Source organism: Sebastes fasciatus, chromosome 1 (assembly GCF_043250625.1).
Source record: "Sebastes fasciatus isolate fSebFas1 chromosome 1, fSebFas1.pri, whole genome shotgun sequence".
Classification (NCBI taxonomy): Eukaryota; Metazoa; Chordata; class Actinopteri; order Perciformes; family Sebastidae; genus Sebastes; species Sebastes fasciatus.
The window spans coordinates 21,978,211-21,996,679 of NC_133795.1; the positions used below are offsets into that span (position 1 = coordinate 21,978,211).

Below are 18,469 nucleotides of genomic sequence, written 5' to 3' on the forward strand. Positions count from 1 at the left end.
AATACAGAAATTCAGAAAATATGCTTATCTGCTTGAAGAAGAAAGCTGAAAATCCCCAAATGTCGAACTATTCCTCTAACTTAACATGCCTCACAGATTCTCTTTGTCTGTACAATGACACATGCCAGGGTCTCTGCATTGTTATTTCTGTTACATGATAAAGTAATGTAAAAAATATAAAACAAAATGTTAATATATTTTGTTGTGTTTTTATTTTATTTCCAGACAGACTGTGCCAACTTCGTGCGGCTGCTGCAGCCTTTCAATAAGACCCATGTCTATGCTTGTGGCACTGGTGCCTTCCATCCACAGTGTACATACCTGCACGTAGGACACAACACAGAGGTATTAATATGTTTATTCATCCATTCAATAATGAGTCTGCCATAGTAGAATACCAAACCATGTGTGTAACCTTGTATTGTATGCAGAATCGAAAATAAAATGACTTTTTCTGTTGTTTTTGTTAGATTTTAAAGAACAAATCTACTCTACAGTGCTGTTTAAAAAGAACTTGACAGTGTATCTCAAATTTCTGTGCTGATTTAGTTGTTTGTTGTTGCATGTTTTTCTTATTACTGTAGATTATTGTCCAAATATGCACAATGTGAGGACAAATTCAGACATTTCCAATGAGGTTTGCTCGCAGAAGCAATTCAGCTATTCAGACGTGTAAGACATCAGTTATCAACATCCTGTTAAGTGTCCCTCAGAATCAATCAGTCCCTCTCTGTAGAGCGTCATTGTGCACTGACGGTCGACAACCATCAACAAGAAGAGATATATTAGAAAAAGAGCAAAATTCCCTCCTTGCCCTTCTGTTTATCGGTCATTCTGAGTTTGTGTGTGGTCTCTCTCTCTCTGTCCCTCTCTCTGTCTCTCTCTCTCTGTCTCTCTCTGTCTCTCTCTCTCTGTCTCTCTCTGTCTCTCTCTCTCTCTCTCTCTCTCTTCTCTCTCTCTCTCTCTCTCTCTCTCTCTCTCTCTCTCTCTCTCTCTCTCTCTGTCTCTCTCTCTGTCTCTCTCTGTCTCTCTCTCTCTCTCTCTCTCTCTGTCTCTCTCTCTCTCTCTCTCTCTCTCTCTCTCTCTCTCTCTCTCTCTCTCTCTGTCTCTCTCTCTCTCTCTCTCTCTCTCTCTCTCTCTCTCTCTCTCTCTCTCTCTCTCTCTCTCTGTCTCTCTCTCTGTCTCTCTCGTGTAGGAGCCGTTGTTCACGTTGTCTCATACAGTGGAGTCGGGCAGAGGAAAATGTCCCTACAGTCCCAGGGAGCCCTTCACTGCTAGACTGACTGGTAGGTCTCATCCAGTCCACACATAATGTACTGTTTCCACCCACTCACACCCACTCACACACACACAAGAGGATATATTAAATCATTTTCTGTCATTCTCTAACAGCCGTGTTCATATTGTGGTGACACTAATGTTCTGCAGCGTACAATCCCACCACTGTGTCATTCCCGGCTGCAGGCCGTTCGTTCAGCTGTGGCGTGTGTGGTCTGCTTCACTAGTTTCACATGTGCTGACGTCAGCTGTTGCCCCGTGCGACATTATGGACATAAAACACATCAACTACATTTGGATTCTTTACACAAAGAGTCTCCATATAATCAGCTCTGAGGGGAGACTCCCCAAGGCAGAAACATTGTTTTTTTCATGCTCTGGTTTAATTTTGAGATTTTGGGTTAATTGTCTTCTTTCAGACTAGTGGAAAGAAAATATACAAACTACACATTTAGGTGTTTTTACTTTACTACTTTTGACTGTAGATTTCTCCTAAATTCACCAAAAGTTAGCATTAGATAATGCCTCATTTGCATATTTAAACATAACATTTCAGAAAACTTGTAATACAAAAAAATTATTTTTTTCATGGTGACAATATTTCATGGTGACAATATTTTCTGATTTATGGAGTGATAAAAATAGATATCCATAATTCCCTCTGTAAAAACCTTTCACTCTAATATGTCAACAAAATGAAACAAGCCCCCTCATTTGCATTTCCCTTTAAGGTACATTTTGAACAAATAAAAAACTTTGCGACGAATGTGCGATTAATCAGTCAAATCTATTGACAGCCCTAGTTTTAATACATCGGCTTTTAAATATGTACTGTTTTACTCTTGACCATTATGAGGAAAAGAACATTGTGGTATAAAGCCAGGAGATAAGACAGAATATCATACAACACTCTTATGTAACCACTTTCTTTCTTTCTTTCTTTCTTTCTTTCTTTCTCCCTAGATGGTGAACTCTATGCAGGTACCTCAGTAGATTTCATGGGAGCCAATGCTGCGATCTTCCGTACGTCTGTCCACGGCAGCAGTCAACATTACATCCGGACTGAAGCGTATGATCACAACTGGCTCAATGGTGAGAAGCTCCAGTCTCATTAACAGTGCAGTTTTGACGCCAGAAAGTTTTTGTTTTTGTTCTCAGTTCAAGCAGCCAATTATTCCAAAATGATGTATCTCCTGGCATCAACCATCAAACGTGTATTTCTGTCTTTCTTTACTTTTTCCTCCTCTCTCATAGTCCCTTAGACTATTAAAACTTCATAAAACCACAGAGAAGTGAGCTGGCCTTGCACAAACTAACATTATCTCTCGTCCTCACTCCCTCTCCCATCTCCCTCTCAGAGCCGGAGTTTGTGGGCTCCTTCTCCATCCCTGACACTCACAGTCCAGACGACGACAAGGTCTACTTCTTCTTCAAGGAGCGGGCGGTGGAGGCCGGACAGTGGGACAAGAGGGTTTACAGCCGCGTGGCTCGAGTCTGCAAGGTACAAACAGAGCCAAGTGGCATCTTCAGATTGCTTGTTTTGTCCAACCAGTACTCCAAACCCCCCAAACTGTTTAGTTACTGTAATTTAAGACGAGGATGAGAAGTGACTCCTCACCTTTAAGAAACGTTTTGCACTTCTGCATGAAAAATGATGTAAACACTGGTTATTTTTCTGTTTATTGACTAACCAGCTCTAATTTTGTATACTGTTGGGTAGTTTTATTTATTACAACACCTCATATTTGATAAGCTCTTCATATGTTTTGTATTTAAAATCTTGATTTACTTGTCAAACAAGTATAGTTGATATAGTACTAACAGTGCAGTATGAAATAGACCAAAAGAACAAAATGGAGATGTTAAATATTGTAACTTTAAGTACAGTAGTTGACAGTTGGGCAATGGATCTTAATATTTAAACATTGATCTGTAATGTGGGAGAAACATGTGAATAACAGCATCTTTTGTCCTTTTTGTGCTTCCTTTCCCTCTCCTCTCCCTTCCTTCTCATTATCCTCCACTCTATCTCTATCTTTCAAACTCACCTCTCTCTTCTCTTTAATCCAGAATGACGTAGGAGGAAAGAGGAGTCTGATCAACCGCTGGACCACCTTCCTCAAAGCCAGGCTGGTCTGTTCTGTCCCCGGCCCGTCTGGAGTCGACACACAGTTCGATGAGCTCGGTAACACTTCCCTCCCTTCTTTTCCTTCCTCTCTGGCTGCCTCTTCTTCCACATCGTTTTACTTCATCGTCCTCTCCCTCAACTTTGAAAAGAGCCAGAACTGTCCCCTCCTTTCCTTCCCTTTTTTCTCCTCCCGTGTCTTTTCTCGCCTCGCTCCCTTTTTAATGATTCTTTGTTTATTCTTTTCTCTTTTATTAAATTAGGCAGGTCAGTTCACAACAATGTAGAATGAACGCTGTGTTTCCAGTTATTATGGACCTTTGGCAAATCAGTCAATCAATTCTGCTTTATTTGTACAAGTTCGTGCCAATAAAAGTGTTTTACAGGTGACCGACAAGCTAATAATAAGACCGTACAAACACTAAAATCATTTGGAGGCTTAATAATTGAGTGGTTGTCTAAATCGCTTAAAATCTTAACTGTGTATATCTGGCAGATTAGCGACCATCTTTTTAATTTCAGTGATGATCAATGAAACTAACTTAATGTTGTCACTATGTTTTTCTAGAGGACATCTTTGTTCTGGAGACGAAGGACCCTCAAAACCCGACCATCTATGGTGTCTTCAGTACATCCAGGTGAGAATACGTTCAGCCACATAATCATACCAGTATACTGTATGTATTTTGCAGAGACCACTTTTAATAAGAAATAAATCAGTGCAAAGTGTACTATAGTTCTGTAGTTTAGCAGTGTCACACCGGGTTGATAAACATGGATTAAACCCTGAGGCAGCAGTCTGGTATGAACGGATTAAATGCAGTTTGTCATCCATGGAGATTAAAGTTGCACTGTAAATGCCTGTAAATGCCCTGACTGGCTGCTAGCACGATGTTCAATAACTACAATATTACCAAGTGCAATTGATTAATTTTTAATAACATAACTTGACTTTTTTTTCTTTGAAAACAAAGAGAAAACATGGCCGACTTTAAGAGCAAGCCACCACAGAGCGCAACGCGTCATACTCTGAAAACCACGCCCACCGGAAGGGGAAAAAAATGGCGGCACAATATGCAACCAAGGGCTGAAATGCTAACAACATGCCTGTGGCTAAAAACATCAGATTTCAGCATGTCAAAGGATTATTTTTGCACCTATCAGGGGTGCAGTTAATGACTAAAATGATGGTTGATGATGATGAGGTTAGCTGTTAACAAGCTAATGTTAGCTATGTGTTAGGTATCTAAGGCACTAACAAACATAATACTGCATAGCTTCCTGATTTATCCACATTCCACTATAACACAAGTTGCATACAGTCAAAATGCTTTAGCTCAACTTACAGGAATGCAGTTAGCCTAAAACATTTGGACAACATGTTTTCCCATTCCTCCTGCTGATGCCTCACTTTTGTTTTCCTGAAGGCTCAGTTTTTCGGTTCGGCAGCTTATAAAATTTAGTTCTGGGTTCTTTCCCCTGTTGGTGGTTCATCCCACCACACAGCAGCTTTTAGGCATCTGTCTGTTGTTTGCAAGCAGATGCACCTTCACACAATACAAGCCAACGGAGGGCGATGAATTGTTTTCCCCTCCGGCAGGGCCGGCCTAAGGCATGGACCTTATAGGCGGTCGACTTGAGCACCACCTTCTGGGGGGCACTGGTCGCCCTCTAAAAGAAATTTAAATAAAATAAAATATGCCGGTGGGCGCCCTTCCTCATTTTCTGCATTGAAGTAACAAATGAACAAATAAAGAAAGAAAAAAAGAAAGAAAGAAATACACTTTTCACTCCTGTAACTCTTTCTTTCACTTCTTCATCTGCCCGGCTGCACTTATTTGTTAATAAAAGTGTCAATTGTAGTGGAACTGACTAAACACAATATCAGGGACCAATTGTTTATTTATATTATATTTATGAAAATAAAGATCGTTGCCTTAATTTTTGCCTGAAAACCACCTAGAGAATTGAAAAATTTAAACTTAATTTAAAAAAAAAAACCTTGTCAACAAATCACAAATTTTCGCAATTCAATTATTAATTTCACTGTTTTACATATTTTCTGTAAATCTCCTTACAGTATGGTCTTGTGGCAGGTTTGTCATTCTGGTGGAGAATATTAAATTCCTTTCATTTTATTTTGTTGGTTTTTTTTGTTTTGTTTATTCCTTTGCTTTTTCGTGACAATTTAGTCTAAAAAGTTACAACAACAAATGTGACCTTTTTTGTGACCTTCAACGTTTGTATAAAGTTTGCTTTTACAATGGAAGAAAGCATCTTTAGACAATCAGAAGAGCACTGGTAGGATCTCTTCCTCCTTTACATGCACACTCTTAGCCAGGCCGCCACGTGCACGCCCAGCGGTGTGGAGGGTCAGAGGTCAGCTGTGGGTGGGTGTCGGGGTCGAAGGTGAAGAGGCCCAGCTGGTTGTGTTATTGTAACCCTGATGTAATAAAACTCACCCACCTCTTTTTCTTCTCCTCCCATGCTCATACCCTCATCTCCTCCCATCCCTCCTTCCTTCCTTCCCCCTATTTCATCCTTCCTTGCGGTACTGTTTTCTATCCTCTATCCTCTCCTTCTTATATTCTCCTCCTTCCCCTCATCTTTTCCTTTTCTCTCTCACTCTTTCATCCAATTCTGTCTTTCTATTCATGTTTTTGAGCCCCTACAGTAAAATCTCTGTACAATATGAAGTACTCATTGTATATTGTTCCTCTTTTCCCTTCATCCACTCTCCTTTCTTTCTTCTCTCTCTCTCTCTCCCTCTCCCTCTTCTTCTTCACTCTCATTCCTTTGCTTTTAATCTGTCTCTTCATCCTCTCTCTCTCCATCAACCCCTCTACCTCTCTACTGTAACCAACACCAACACCTCCTCTTTCTCCTGCAGCTCTATATTTCGAGGTTCAGCAGTGTGTGTGTACTCCATGGCGTCAATCCGTGCTGCTTTCAACGGGCCGTTTGCCCACAAAGAAGGTCCTGACTATCGCTGGGTGGAGTACAAGGGCCGCATCCCCTACCCGAGACCTGGCACTGTAAGTATTCTCACAACCATGACCTACAAAAACCTTGACTCTGTTTTTGGTGTTGAGTTTAGGGTTAATTCTTTTGGTTAAAGGTTCAGTTCAGACACAGCGAGCTGCAGGCTAGTGTGAGCTTCAACGGCCTGGGCTATTTTGCCTTCACCTTGATGAAGGCCAGTTTGGTTTCCATTTAACTATTCAACTATTCAGAGTCCTCCCCTATTTAAACAAATAAAAAAATGACATTATTACTCATCAAGAGCGAAACAAAACTAACAAAACAACAAACAAACAACAAGTGTAACAAGGAGACTTATTTGAATGTTACTTTTGAGTTTTTCAAATTCATTTTTATTGATTTTAGCATTACAAATGAAATTTCATTAATGGCAGAACTTTAAGTGACAGATATCCCAAAACCTTGCAGATGAAACTCAAACTCTGCAAGGGATAAAATCAGATTTAGTGTGTAAATCAGATTAGGATAGTGTGTAAGGTGTCGGTCACTTGCTTATGCGAGTTCACGGCCCATAACTCCTTGTAAATATAGTGACGACAGGTTGGTATTTATGTTTGTGTTAAGAACTTAGTATTTCCTGTGAGATCTGACTCCAAACCCACAGAACACGTGTAATGAAAACAAGCTGATGAAGCGGTGAGAGGGTTAACCTCCGGTGATTTAACACCTCAGCAGTGAACTCCTCTGGGAAGCGTCAACATGTCGGGAAGGCTGAGGTTATAGCGTCTGAGTGTGTCAGGTGTTGTTTCACTCTCCCTGCTGGGGAATTCACCTCTCTGTGGAGTCCTGCTGTACCATGTGGTTGATTGCAGAAGAGGTCAGCCACGTCACTGTTGGTGCATGTGTGTGAGAGAGGTTGGATGATTAAAAGCAAAATGAAACAGTCACGGTGATGCCGTAGTCACAACCTCTGATCTACAGAAAGTAATGGCTTCCATGCTGTTGACTTGTCCAACATATTCTCTAACTCCACTAATTTCACTTTGCTGCACATTTCCTCTCTCCCTGCTCATCCAGTCCATAAATCACTGCACCAATCTTCATATCATCTCTTCAGCATATCTATCGCCTCCTTCTCTGCTTTCTTCCTCTTTCCATCTTTCTCTTATTATCCTTTCCTCAAGGGAAACATCTGACTCTCTCTACAAATCAACATGTGGTTTGACACAATCTGAAAGTAATTTTCTCCTCACATTACCTTCCTTTCCTCCTCTGACTGCCATCTGTTCATACGCTTCGTTGTTTTTTACTTCTCATTTTCTGATATGTATTTGTCTCTTTTGAGTGTGTAAGTGGGGATATAATTAAGGTGCTCTTAGATCAGGGGTGTCAAACATACGGCCCGAGGGCCAGAACTGGCCCATTAAAGGGTCCAATCCAGCCCACTGGATGACTTTGCAAGTTTGCAAGTCTAAAAATTGCAGAGAAGTAATTCATTACAAATTTACAATGAAATTCACTGCTTTTCCTATTTGTCCGCCGTGAGTTAGGCTGTCCTAATAGGCCCTATGCTAGATAGGTGATTACAGATCCCTTGTGCTTACGTACATGATACAAGACACAACACCATCAAGCATTGGCTGCTGTTCATGCAGGAGAAAAGTGGAGACAGATTGTCGGGTTTTCCAAGAAATGGACCAGTTCCTATTTGTTCACAGATGTACAGTAAATGGGAAGCCAGTGTGCTTGGAGTGTTCACAGCACCTTTCAGTGCTCAAGGAATATAATATTCAACACCACTTTCAGACTCATCATGGCGGAAAAAACAGAAGAACTTCCGAGGACAACTGAGAACAGAGACGAATATATATGAATTGTTATCTGTTTTTAGTCGTAGCCAAGAGATCAGCGAGACATCTCAGGCTGCTCATCGTGTGTTTTGTAAATGGATTGTTCATTAAAGTGAACGTTTTCAGAATGTACTTCTACTTTACACTAAAAGGAAGGAAAAACTTTGGAGGTGTTGTTAATTATAGATTATGCAATAGTTTTATTGGTCCGGCCCACTTAAGATCAAATTGGGCTGTATGTGGCCCATGAACAAAAACGAGTTTGACACCACCGTCTTAGATGGAGTGGCCGAAATTTGGAAGAAAATAAAGAAGGCTTCTGTATCTGACAGGCCGAAAGACCACAACTCAATGGGTTGAATAATCAGTCTGTGATCTTAACCTGTTGAGCTACAGTAACACAGACATCATAATCATCCATCTGTTTGTAAATAGTTCTCTTCAGTGCTAAAATACACTCGGCTGGCTGATCAAGCTCAGGAATTATCAATATCTCAGGAGAGAAAATGAGAGCAACACTAGTCGCAGCTAAATGCAAAGTGGTTATAAATACTGTCAGGTTTGACATGCCTTCTAAAGGATTGATAAAGTTTTTAAGATCAAATATATCTAGCATAGTTTTTAAATAGTGGATTATGATGAAGAAGATGGACAGCTTTTTGCTGCGTAGATGAAGGGGCAGCTGTGTGTTCAGAGTTAGAGCGGATCGCCCACAAATCTAAAAGTCGGCACATTGATCCCCGGCTCCTCCAGTTACATGTCGAAGTGTCTTTGAGCAACATACTGAACCCCAAATTGCTCCAGAAGGCATAGCCATCGGTGTGTGAATGAGTATTTAGATTAGATCCTGATGGGCAGGTTGGCACCTTGCATGGTAGCCTCTGCCATCAGTGTATGAATGTGTGTGTGAATGGCTGAATGCTGACATGTAGTGTAAAGCGCTTTGAGTGGTTGGAAGACTAAAGGCGCTATATTTACCATGTGTGATGCAAAAGAAGGAATCCTGGCAACATTTGTCAGCAGAGTTAATCATGCTAAATGTTTCAAAAATATAAAAAAAAAAACATAGGATAGTTTTCTCACTTTGGATAATACTAATTTTCTGTAATCACTCAAAATAGTGCAGTAGTAGTTCCCAACCTTCGTTTGGCTTGGCACGAGACGCTATGATGACCCTACATGAACCTGCTGTCCAAGCCTGACCCGAGCCCGAACCAAGGCAGCAGTTTTGGGCCTGAGCTCGATTTTAAAAACCCAAATTCCTTCTGTAAAAATAAATAAATAAATAAATGTGTTAAAATATGCATATAATTAACAGTAGGTTATTTATTATAGCACATACCATTCCTGCTCAACTGAAAATAAAAGGGGCCAGCGAACGAATAGCACCGGGAATTGGCATGAACCCGACCCAATTCAAGTCCAGGGGAATTTTGAGAAATTACGGCCTGGCCTGGTGGGTCAGGCCAGGTCCAATCAGGTTCGGGCAGAGAATCAAAGCTTTACTTGGCACCCTTTAAAGCAAACAAATGTTTCCATGCGACCCCGAGTCACAGGTTATGCTTCAGTGTGAACATCTGTTGCAAACAGTTCAACAAAACACAGAATATTACTTCTCAAGTCATTTCAAATGTAACATTTTTAAAGACCTGAGGAGGTAAAAGTATCCAGTAAGAAAACAGACATAAATTTGAGAAAAGTCAGACATGTTTCATTTAGTTTTTTACTCCCTTTAATAAACTTGTGACCTTTCAGAGTTATCTTCCCCATTGGGAACCACTGAATAGTGTCTGCACAGGTGTTAGCGTGGAGAAAATCATCTATTAGTTCCACATGATTGATTTTGGTATCTACATTATCTCTGCAATCTCCCAAAAATGTCTTTTTAATGTCTTATTTTAACTATTTCAGCACGCTCCTTGACTTTTATGTTCATAACATTTCTCTGACTTGTCCCCCAGTGTCCCAGTGAGACGTACGACGCTCTCCACAAGTCCACCAAAGACTTCCCAGACGAGGTGGTGAGCTTCATGCGGCAGCACCAGCTGATGTGGGAGCCCGTCCTGCCTCTGGGCGGCAGACCCATCTTGACCCAGGTCAACGCGCCCTACATGTTAAAGAGGATCGTAGTGGACAGGGTGGACGCTGAGGACGGACCTTACGATGTCTTACACCTGGGTACAGGTGAGGAGGAGGGGAGAGGGGGAGGGATTTTACAGTAAGCATATTTGTCCACTCCCATGTTGATAAGAGTATTAAATCATTTACAAATCTCCCTTTAAGGTACATTTTGAACAGATAACATTTTTTTTTTATTAATTTGCAGTTGAATTAACAAACATTTCAAGTTAAACCTTTTAGGCAGTAAAAGTATGTATGTAAGCCCTGAAAGTAGTTAAACTTAATATTTTGAAGGATAAAAGATGAAAGAAGTTGAAATTTTGAGTTGAAGTTGAGGCACTGGTGATAGTTGAAGTGTGACAGATGAAAGCAGTTGAAGTGTCAGTTGAACTATAGAAGACAAATAAAATTTAATTTTCAATTAAAACTGAAGAGCCACAGATAGTTAAAGTGTGTGCACTGAAAGTAGTTGAAGTGCCAGTTATTGTGTAAACAGTGACAGCAGTTGAATTTTCAAAGTTGTTCAAATTCAGTTGAGTTTTTAATTTGGAAAAACAGGATGTCTTTGAATGTGAACTGTTGAAAGCAGTGACAATGCCAGTAGTAGAGTAAGCACTAAAAGCAGTTAAACTGTTATTCAAAGAATGAAAGCCTTCACACACCGGCAGCATTTTTTTTCGTCTGATTAATTCACACGTCAATATATTTTTTCGAGCTGTTGTTTTTTGTCATGCGTTCTTTCACACGAAAAATTACACGGTGAAAAAGTTACGTAATTTTTTGGGGGAAAAAAGTAGATTTTCTGAGCTTTTGCACCGCGAATAAAGACATCAATCAATCATGTTGTGCCTGTATTTATGAAATAACAACACGGAGGCTCCGTAGTCCGAACTAGGATGGCAAACTTTATTACTCCTTTCAACCTTAACAAAGACAGTGCAGACCAGATCCACTCCTTCTGTTCTTACCTTTCACAATAAAAGCCCTAGACATATAATATTCACAGTTGAGAAATTTAAAGGCCTTAGGAGATGAAAGCAGGTTAAGATGTCTTAAAATATGAATTATTTGCATGTGAAATATTGTACATTAAGTTGAAACACTTAATGGAGTTGAAGTGTCAGCTGAAGTTTAAACGACAGTAAAATGATTACTTTATATATAAGTCCTAAAAGTAGATAAGCTGTTATTTTTAAGAGTAAAATAGATTGAAATTTCAGTTGACTGGAGATAGTGGAAGTTTCAGTGACAATCCAATTCAATATATTGTGAATGCACTACAGAGCGTGGAGGAAGTAATAACAGAGGCATGACAGAGGGTGAGAGGAAACATGAAAGTGAGGCTGAAAAAGTGTGAAATAACAATAAGCTTCATTTATGTGACATTTTTCTTAACAAAGTTGCTGCATTGGAAAGAAAAACATAGAAAAGTGCAAAACATAGCAATAAAAAACTGAAAACACTCACAAGGAAAACATGAGTGGAAAAGAGAAAACAGGGAAGACGTATGAGATGGCACTGAAGCAAACTGACAAAGGCTTTCTTATAACAACCTAAAGGGATTTAAAAGAAATTGGACAGAGGGCAGAGCAAGGGTTAATGTTGATAGATGTGGTGGTAGAAGACGTGGAGAAATAGATGGTGGAAACACTGTCTTCAGACAAACAGAGAAACATGAGAGGCACAGGGAGAAGAAGAAACAGGATGAAGACACACAGCCACTGGTGATGCATATACACCTGAACATTAAAATACATAACATTACATTGTTATGTTTAATGTAATAATGTACTTTATTTAATATATACTATGAATTAAAGATGTAGGACCAGGACTACTTTAAAATGAACATACAGGAACAAATGTTCACAGAATAGATGAAGAGTTTAGGACTGAGGTAGAAGAGAATTAGAGATAGATGTTTAGAGAGCGTTTAGCTCCAGTTTGTGCCGCTTTCATGTGTTATCATTCATTACATTCAAGTCACACTAAGTATGCGATTTCCTGAAAAATAAAAAGTGGCGATCTTTGAAAAGCTCAGAACGACATTTAACAAACCATGCCGCTGTTCTCAAGGTATTTCCTGAATCCTTAAAGTCTCCTCTAAACATCTGGATAAAACTTATTCTGTTGTTAACAGGATAAAAATATATATTTTTAATCTGTTTCACAAGTTTGCAACTGTATATCCATAATCCAGACAAAGATGGTAGCTGGAAATGACATACTGTATGTCCATGCTCAATTAACACAACGTGAACCAAACATGATTCATTTTAAGATCACTTATATTTGTGTTTCCTCCTTTTGTTTTATATATTTAACCAAATAACACATTATTTTGGGCTTTCCTCGAAAGGAAATACATTTAAACTGGTTCACAGATTAAAAATCTTTTTATCCTGTGAACCAGTGATTCTCAAAGAGGGGTTCGTGAAAAGTTTTCTGATTCATTCATTGAAATAATGATTTTTTTAATTAATTTTTTTTACAAAAGGCTTCATAGTTCAATGAATACTATTTACATTTTTAAATTTACAGGGAAATAGTTCATATTTACAATAATGAACTATTATCACTATATTATATATATATATATTATTATATATTTCTTCACTATATTTATTATTAATACAATTTTAACCCAACCGCATCATTAAAGTGTCATTTAGGATGACTGAGTGTGGATCATTTGTTCATATGTTGTGTGTAAACATCCCACATTCATTCATTATCTCTTTAAAGGCCTCTGAAGGTGGCAAATGGAGACGTTTACTGTTTTATCCCAAAGCAACACTTGTGACAGGGTGAATGGGTTCTTGAGTGTGTCTGCTCTTTGTAAGTGTGTGTGTGTGCGTCAACATGCACACATATATGTTTGCAGGTGTGTGTGTGTTTTCTTCTTTGTGTCCCACCAGCTGCAGTAACCTGGTATGTGTGTGTGTGTGTAATTGTGATCGTGTGTTTGCGTGTGTGTGTTTGACAGTGAACGGTTGTGTGTGTGATAAATGGTGGAGGTTATTTAACGGCTGGTGACAGGCCGCAGGGCCAGAGGTGCTCCCACGGCTCCATACATCTCCTCTAAGTGGATTCCTCTCCAACATCTCTCATCTCCCCATCAACTGCACATTTACCTGCCTGATAAATGCGTTTTCTGCTCTTTCAAGTGCTCTGATTTTCACGTTGTGTGACCAAGATGAATCTTCTACGTCGTCTTACCGTCCGATAGATCATTCTTTTTGTTGCTGTTCGTAAGAGTAGATAATGTCCCTTTTATATATATCCTACTGCTTAGCCACGTGCTTACGCCAACGTGGTTTACCATAAAAATAAAATATGCTTATGAAACGTCTACAGGTCACTCTGAGGTCACGCACGGAGTTGAGTAGTGGCTTCCTAATTCAGTTTCATGCACACATTCATCCCTGTTAATGTTGCTGTCAACTCTTAGAAAAGCTAAATGGGGCCTTTAAATACTGACAATAAAAGTGTAGACAGATGATCTGCAGTTTTAAAGGGGACATATTTTGCTAATTTTTCAGGTTCATACTTGTATTTTGGGTTTCTACTAGAACATGTTTACAAGCTTTAATGTTAAAAAAAACATTATTTTTCTCATACTGTCTGTCTGAATATACCTGTATTCGACTTCTGTCTGAAACACTCCATTTTAGCACCCGACCCTTTAAGCACCACTCCTGAAAAAGCCCAGTCTGCTCTGATTGGTCAGCGTTGCCGGTCTTCGGCATCTGTGCTGTTGCTGTCTTCACAGTGTAACTGCAGCTGGGGACTCACTGTGTTGTATCAACTACTCAGTTTAGCGGCCCTTCTACCTTTCATTGTATAGTTGTGACATCACAACAACCTTACGGACGTCCTGACGGTTCGTTTAAAGGCACAGTTTCTAAATACGGGCTGTGCGCATTTTTCCGTAGATTGAGGGTTTTGATGTTTTCCCAGTATTTATATGGCACCTAGACCTGCTTTATGACTAAAAAAAGACATGGAAATCTCACTTTCTACAATATGGGACCTTTAAATATTTGTCAAAAATCTATAAAAAATGAGATGGCAGATAATTTCCTGCAGCTCATTGCTGCAAGTTCTTATTTCTGCTCCACACAGTCTTGTCCCTAAAGGCCCTGACGCACCAAGCCGACGGTGACATACACTAATGAAAACATAGTTCTGATTATTTTGTTCAATTTCTATTAATAGATCCTCCGAAATGTTAAACACTGTTCCTTTAAGAATAGTTAAATAAATAAATAATGCTTCACAATCAGCTGATATTGCTTCCAGTGATGTTGATTGGCCTCAAAAAATCCCAATCGGAGCACCCTTAATTTACAAGTGGTCCAAAATGCTGCTGTTAACTTTCGACGAGGACCTCACAAATAGAATTCAAGGTCCTTGTGGTCACTTACAGAGCTCTGCATAGAGATCTACTGCAGCCTTATATCACCAACAGGTCTCTGATCAGGGTTTGTTGGTGATTCCTCTCTCCAGCTTAAAACTAAAGGAGAATCTGCTTTTGAGGTTGCGCCATACTGTAGAGCTCTATTGTTGTCTGTTTGGTATGCAGAGGACCAGATCCATGAATCTGAGGTTTCAAGAGCGATGGACCCTGAACTCTAGTCTTAAATATTAACCACAAGCCTCTTATTCTAATTCAGTTGTGAAAACCTGATGACCTTCACGCTGGTGCAGCTGTAGCCTGGAGCTTCACAGGAAGCTGGAGAATTGATATAACCCTCTCACCCACCCATTAACAATACTGCGCTCTTGAGAAAGAAACTTTAATCCCATGTGACACCAGTGGAGTCCTCAATAGAGATTAATGGGAAGCAAATTATTGTCTGTCTGCACTATTAGGTTCTGTAAAAATGAATTAGTGCAGAAACAAGGAAACTGGATTCACAAAAGTATAGAATAACTGTCACATTAGTTGCACTGTCCTTCATGCCAGGAAGATACTTAGGAAGTCCAACCATAATTCATCTATAAATGTATACATAAAGTCTACAAGAGTATAATACATGTTTTTACTAGATCCTGTTGTATATTACAGTACACATAGAGACCCTTTTCAAACTATTCAAGCTTGAGCTGGCTCAAGTCCTAAAAAAGTGTGCTTAAGTGCTTAAAGTATGGTCTCCTACATTTATTTTTTGCCTTATTGGGTTGAGACTGAGAGAAGAAGAAACGCTGGAGCACAAACAATACGTTAACAGATTTGATCTTGTCTCTGAAAGGAAATGTTACAAAGGTCTCGATGGCCACAGACATCTACATGCATCATTAGTCCATGTAGGGCACGCTTGTTTTGACAGACTCATCTGTAGACACACACGTGCATAAACACACACACACAGCATGCAATAGTCTCAGTCTGGTACTTGCATATAGCTGGAAACACACACACAGGAGATTTCCCACAGTGAGATCTGTGATGTTTATTAGGTACCCTGGGAGCATCCCGACATTGCGTGTGTGTCAGGTCGTGTTTACAGACTCTATTCAACGACTTACTGACTTTTCTCATTCCCAAACATGACGTTGAAATACAACAAACAGAAATGTCTGATATATTGTTCCAAACAGCTTTTCTGTGATGTATCTTCTGTATGGAGCATTTTTGTTTTTGTTTTGTTTTGTTTATTTGACAATTCATTTTAACAATTACTTGAACTGTCAGCATGTCAATCAGTGATGCACATTCGCTGCATGGCACAACTTTTGCCATTCTTTGTTTGAGTTAACCCAGTTGAACAGTCAAGTTTCATCATTGTGTTAGCTACTACAGGTCAGCCGAAAGTTGTTGTTTTAGATATGACACCAGGGGACAATCAGGGTTCAAAAAGCCTGAATATGACAGTTTTTCCATGAATAGATGACTACTTTGTGTGCACCAGTGTACATACATTACACATACATTACACATACATTACACATACATTACACATACACTGTATGTGTGTATTGACATATAGGTAAATGTTTTTTTGTTTTGTTTTCAGATGATGGGAAGGTGGTGAAAGCAGTGTCAGTCACCAAAGACAGCTGGGACACAGAGGAGATCATTCTAGAGGAGCTGACTGTCTTCCAGGTGAGATACAGCTATCAATAAAGTTTTTTTTTGACAATTATCTTCATGCAACAAACCCACATTAGACAAGGCAGTCGGAAATGTGGCAGTGTCTTATCAGTACTTGTTCATAATTCCCATTCAAGTTAACAAAAAACAAGACTTTTTATATGATTATTTGGTGTTCAACGCCTGCTTTACCTGAATAACAGTAAACACTTTCAGTCAGGAGGGTACTTGTAGTTTATTTTTTCTATTCACATTATCTCACAGAACCTTTAAAGGAATACCTCACTCCCAAAATCACTATTTGTATATCAGTTACTCACCACGTGTTACCTTGAATTCTTGAAAAAAAACTTAGTTTTTCTCGCATGCCTCCACGGTGAACGGAGAATCAAAAAACAGAGAAGTCTTGATGAATTGAAGTAAATGGGGGCCACGTTTAACAACGACAAAACTATATCAAAACATCCGTTTAAAATCTCTCATACTCATGCAGTATAATCCAATCCAACCTTACTATTTAAAACTAGGGCGGTCAATCGATTTAATGATTTAATTACGATTAATCGCATGATTGTCCATAGTTAATCGTGATTAATCGCAAATTAATCACACATTTATTATCTGTTCAAAATGTACCTTAAAGGGAGATTTGTCAAGTATTTAGTACTCTTATCAACATGGGAGTGGACAAATATGCTGCTTTATGTGAATATATGTATATATTAATGATTGGAAGTCAATTAACAACACAAAACAATGACAAATATTGTCCAGAAACCCTCACAGGTACTGCATTTAGCATAACAAATATGCTCAAAACATAACATGGCAAACTGAAGCCCAACAGGTAACAACAGCTGTCAGTGTGTCAGTGTGCTGACTTGACTATGACTTGCCCCAAACTGCATGTGATTATCATAAAGTGGGCATGTCTGTAAAGGGGAGACTCGTGGGTACCCATAGAACCCATTTTCATTCACATATCTTGAGGTCAGAGGTCAAGGGACCCCTTTGAAAATGGCCATGCCAGTTTGTCCTCACCAAAATTGTGCGCAAGTTTGGAGTGTTATTTAACGTCCTTCCCGACAAGCTAGTATGACATGGTTGGTACCAATGGATTCCTAGTTTCATATGATACCAGTTACTTCACACTAGCTTTAAAGCTAAGCCCGCTACAACCTCCGAAAGATCGATCGCGTTAATACGTTAAAGAAATTTGTGGCATTAAAACAATTTCGCGTTAACGCCTTATTATCGCGATAACTTTGACAGCCCTAGTTATTACTATTACCAGTTTGTTTAAAGTAGAAGTTTGGAGACATGTTCCAACTTTTTTCCTTTTTTGGAGTTTTCTTCAAGAATTCAAGGTATTTAATCACTTGGTGAGTAATTGATATGCAAATGGTCATTTGAGGTGAAGTATTCCTTTTAAAGGTCTCCTTCCATAGTCAAGCACACAAACACACACACATGTAGCTTCACAGGACTTTTATGGCTAAAATCACATAGTTAGTTTTGGCGTCTCCCACTGACCATCTGCCAGCCCTGCACCATGTGATGTGCTGCATGAGGTCTTGCATGTGATTTCCACTGGAACATATTTGTCTGGAATAACTCCACTAAACAGAAAAACAGATAACAGGGCACATATTTCCCAAGGTCCTCTATGTAAATACGCTAATAAGGAAGACAAGAGGGGAGCGAGGGGAGTGAGGAGGGCAGAAATAGAGATACATATACGGTAGGGCAAACAAATTAAAGAAGAGAAGAGACAGAAATAGAGGAGAACATGTGGGAATAATGACATGAGGAAATACGCTTTTAAAAGAGAGCACAGGTGAAGGGAAGGAAGAAACACAGAAAGACACAACATGTGAAAAACAGCCACAAACAAACAGGATACCAGATGCACTTTGTCTGTTTACTAACAGGTGAGATTATAACAGGAACTGACCCATTTCCACCAGCAGGGACGTGGGGCAAAGCAGCTGCATTGACTGTGTGTCAATGTGTTAT

General features: G+C 39.4%; 1 protein-coding gene across 1 annotated transcript in view; it reads left to right on the top strand.

The window, feature by feature from the left end:
- Positions 1-18,469, top strand: part of LOC141768782 (semaphorin-3D) — a 62,564-nt gene that overhangs the window by 35,944 nt on the left and 8,151 nt on the right. Inside the window, exons 4-12 of the mRNA XM_074637143.1 lie at positions 226-345; positions 1,196-1,286; positions 2,242-2,370; positions 2,637-2,779; positions 3,349-3,463; positions 3,972-4,041; positions 6,294-6,438; positions 10,197-10,419; positions 16,377-16,465. Coding sequence (XP_074493244.1) covers positions 226-345; positions 1,196-1,286; positions 2,242-2,370; positions 2,637-2,779; positions 3,349-3,463; positions 3,972-4,041; positions 6,294-6,438; positions 10,197-10,419; positions 16,377-16,465 — 1,125 coding nt within the window. The remainder of the gene's footprint in view (positions 1-225; positions 346-1,195; positions 1,287-2,241; positions 2,371-2,636; positions 2,780-3,348; positions 3,464-3,971; positions 4,042-6,293; positions 6,439-10,196; positions 10,420-16,376; positions 16,466-18,469) is intronic.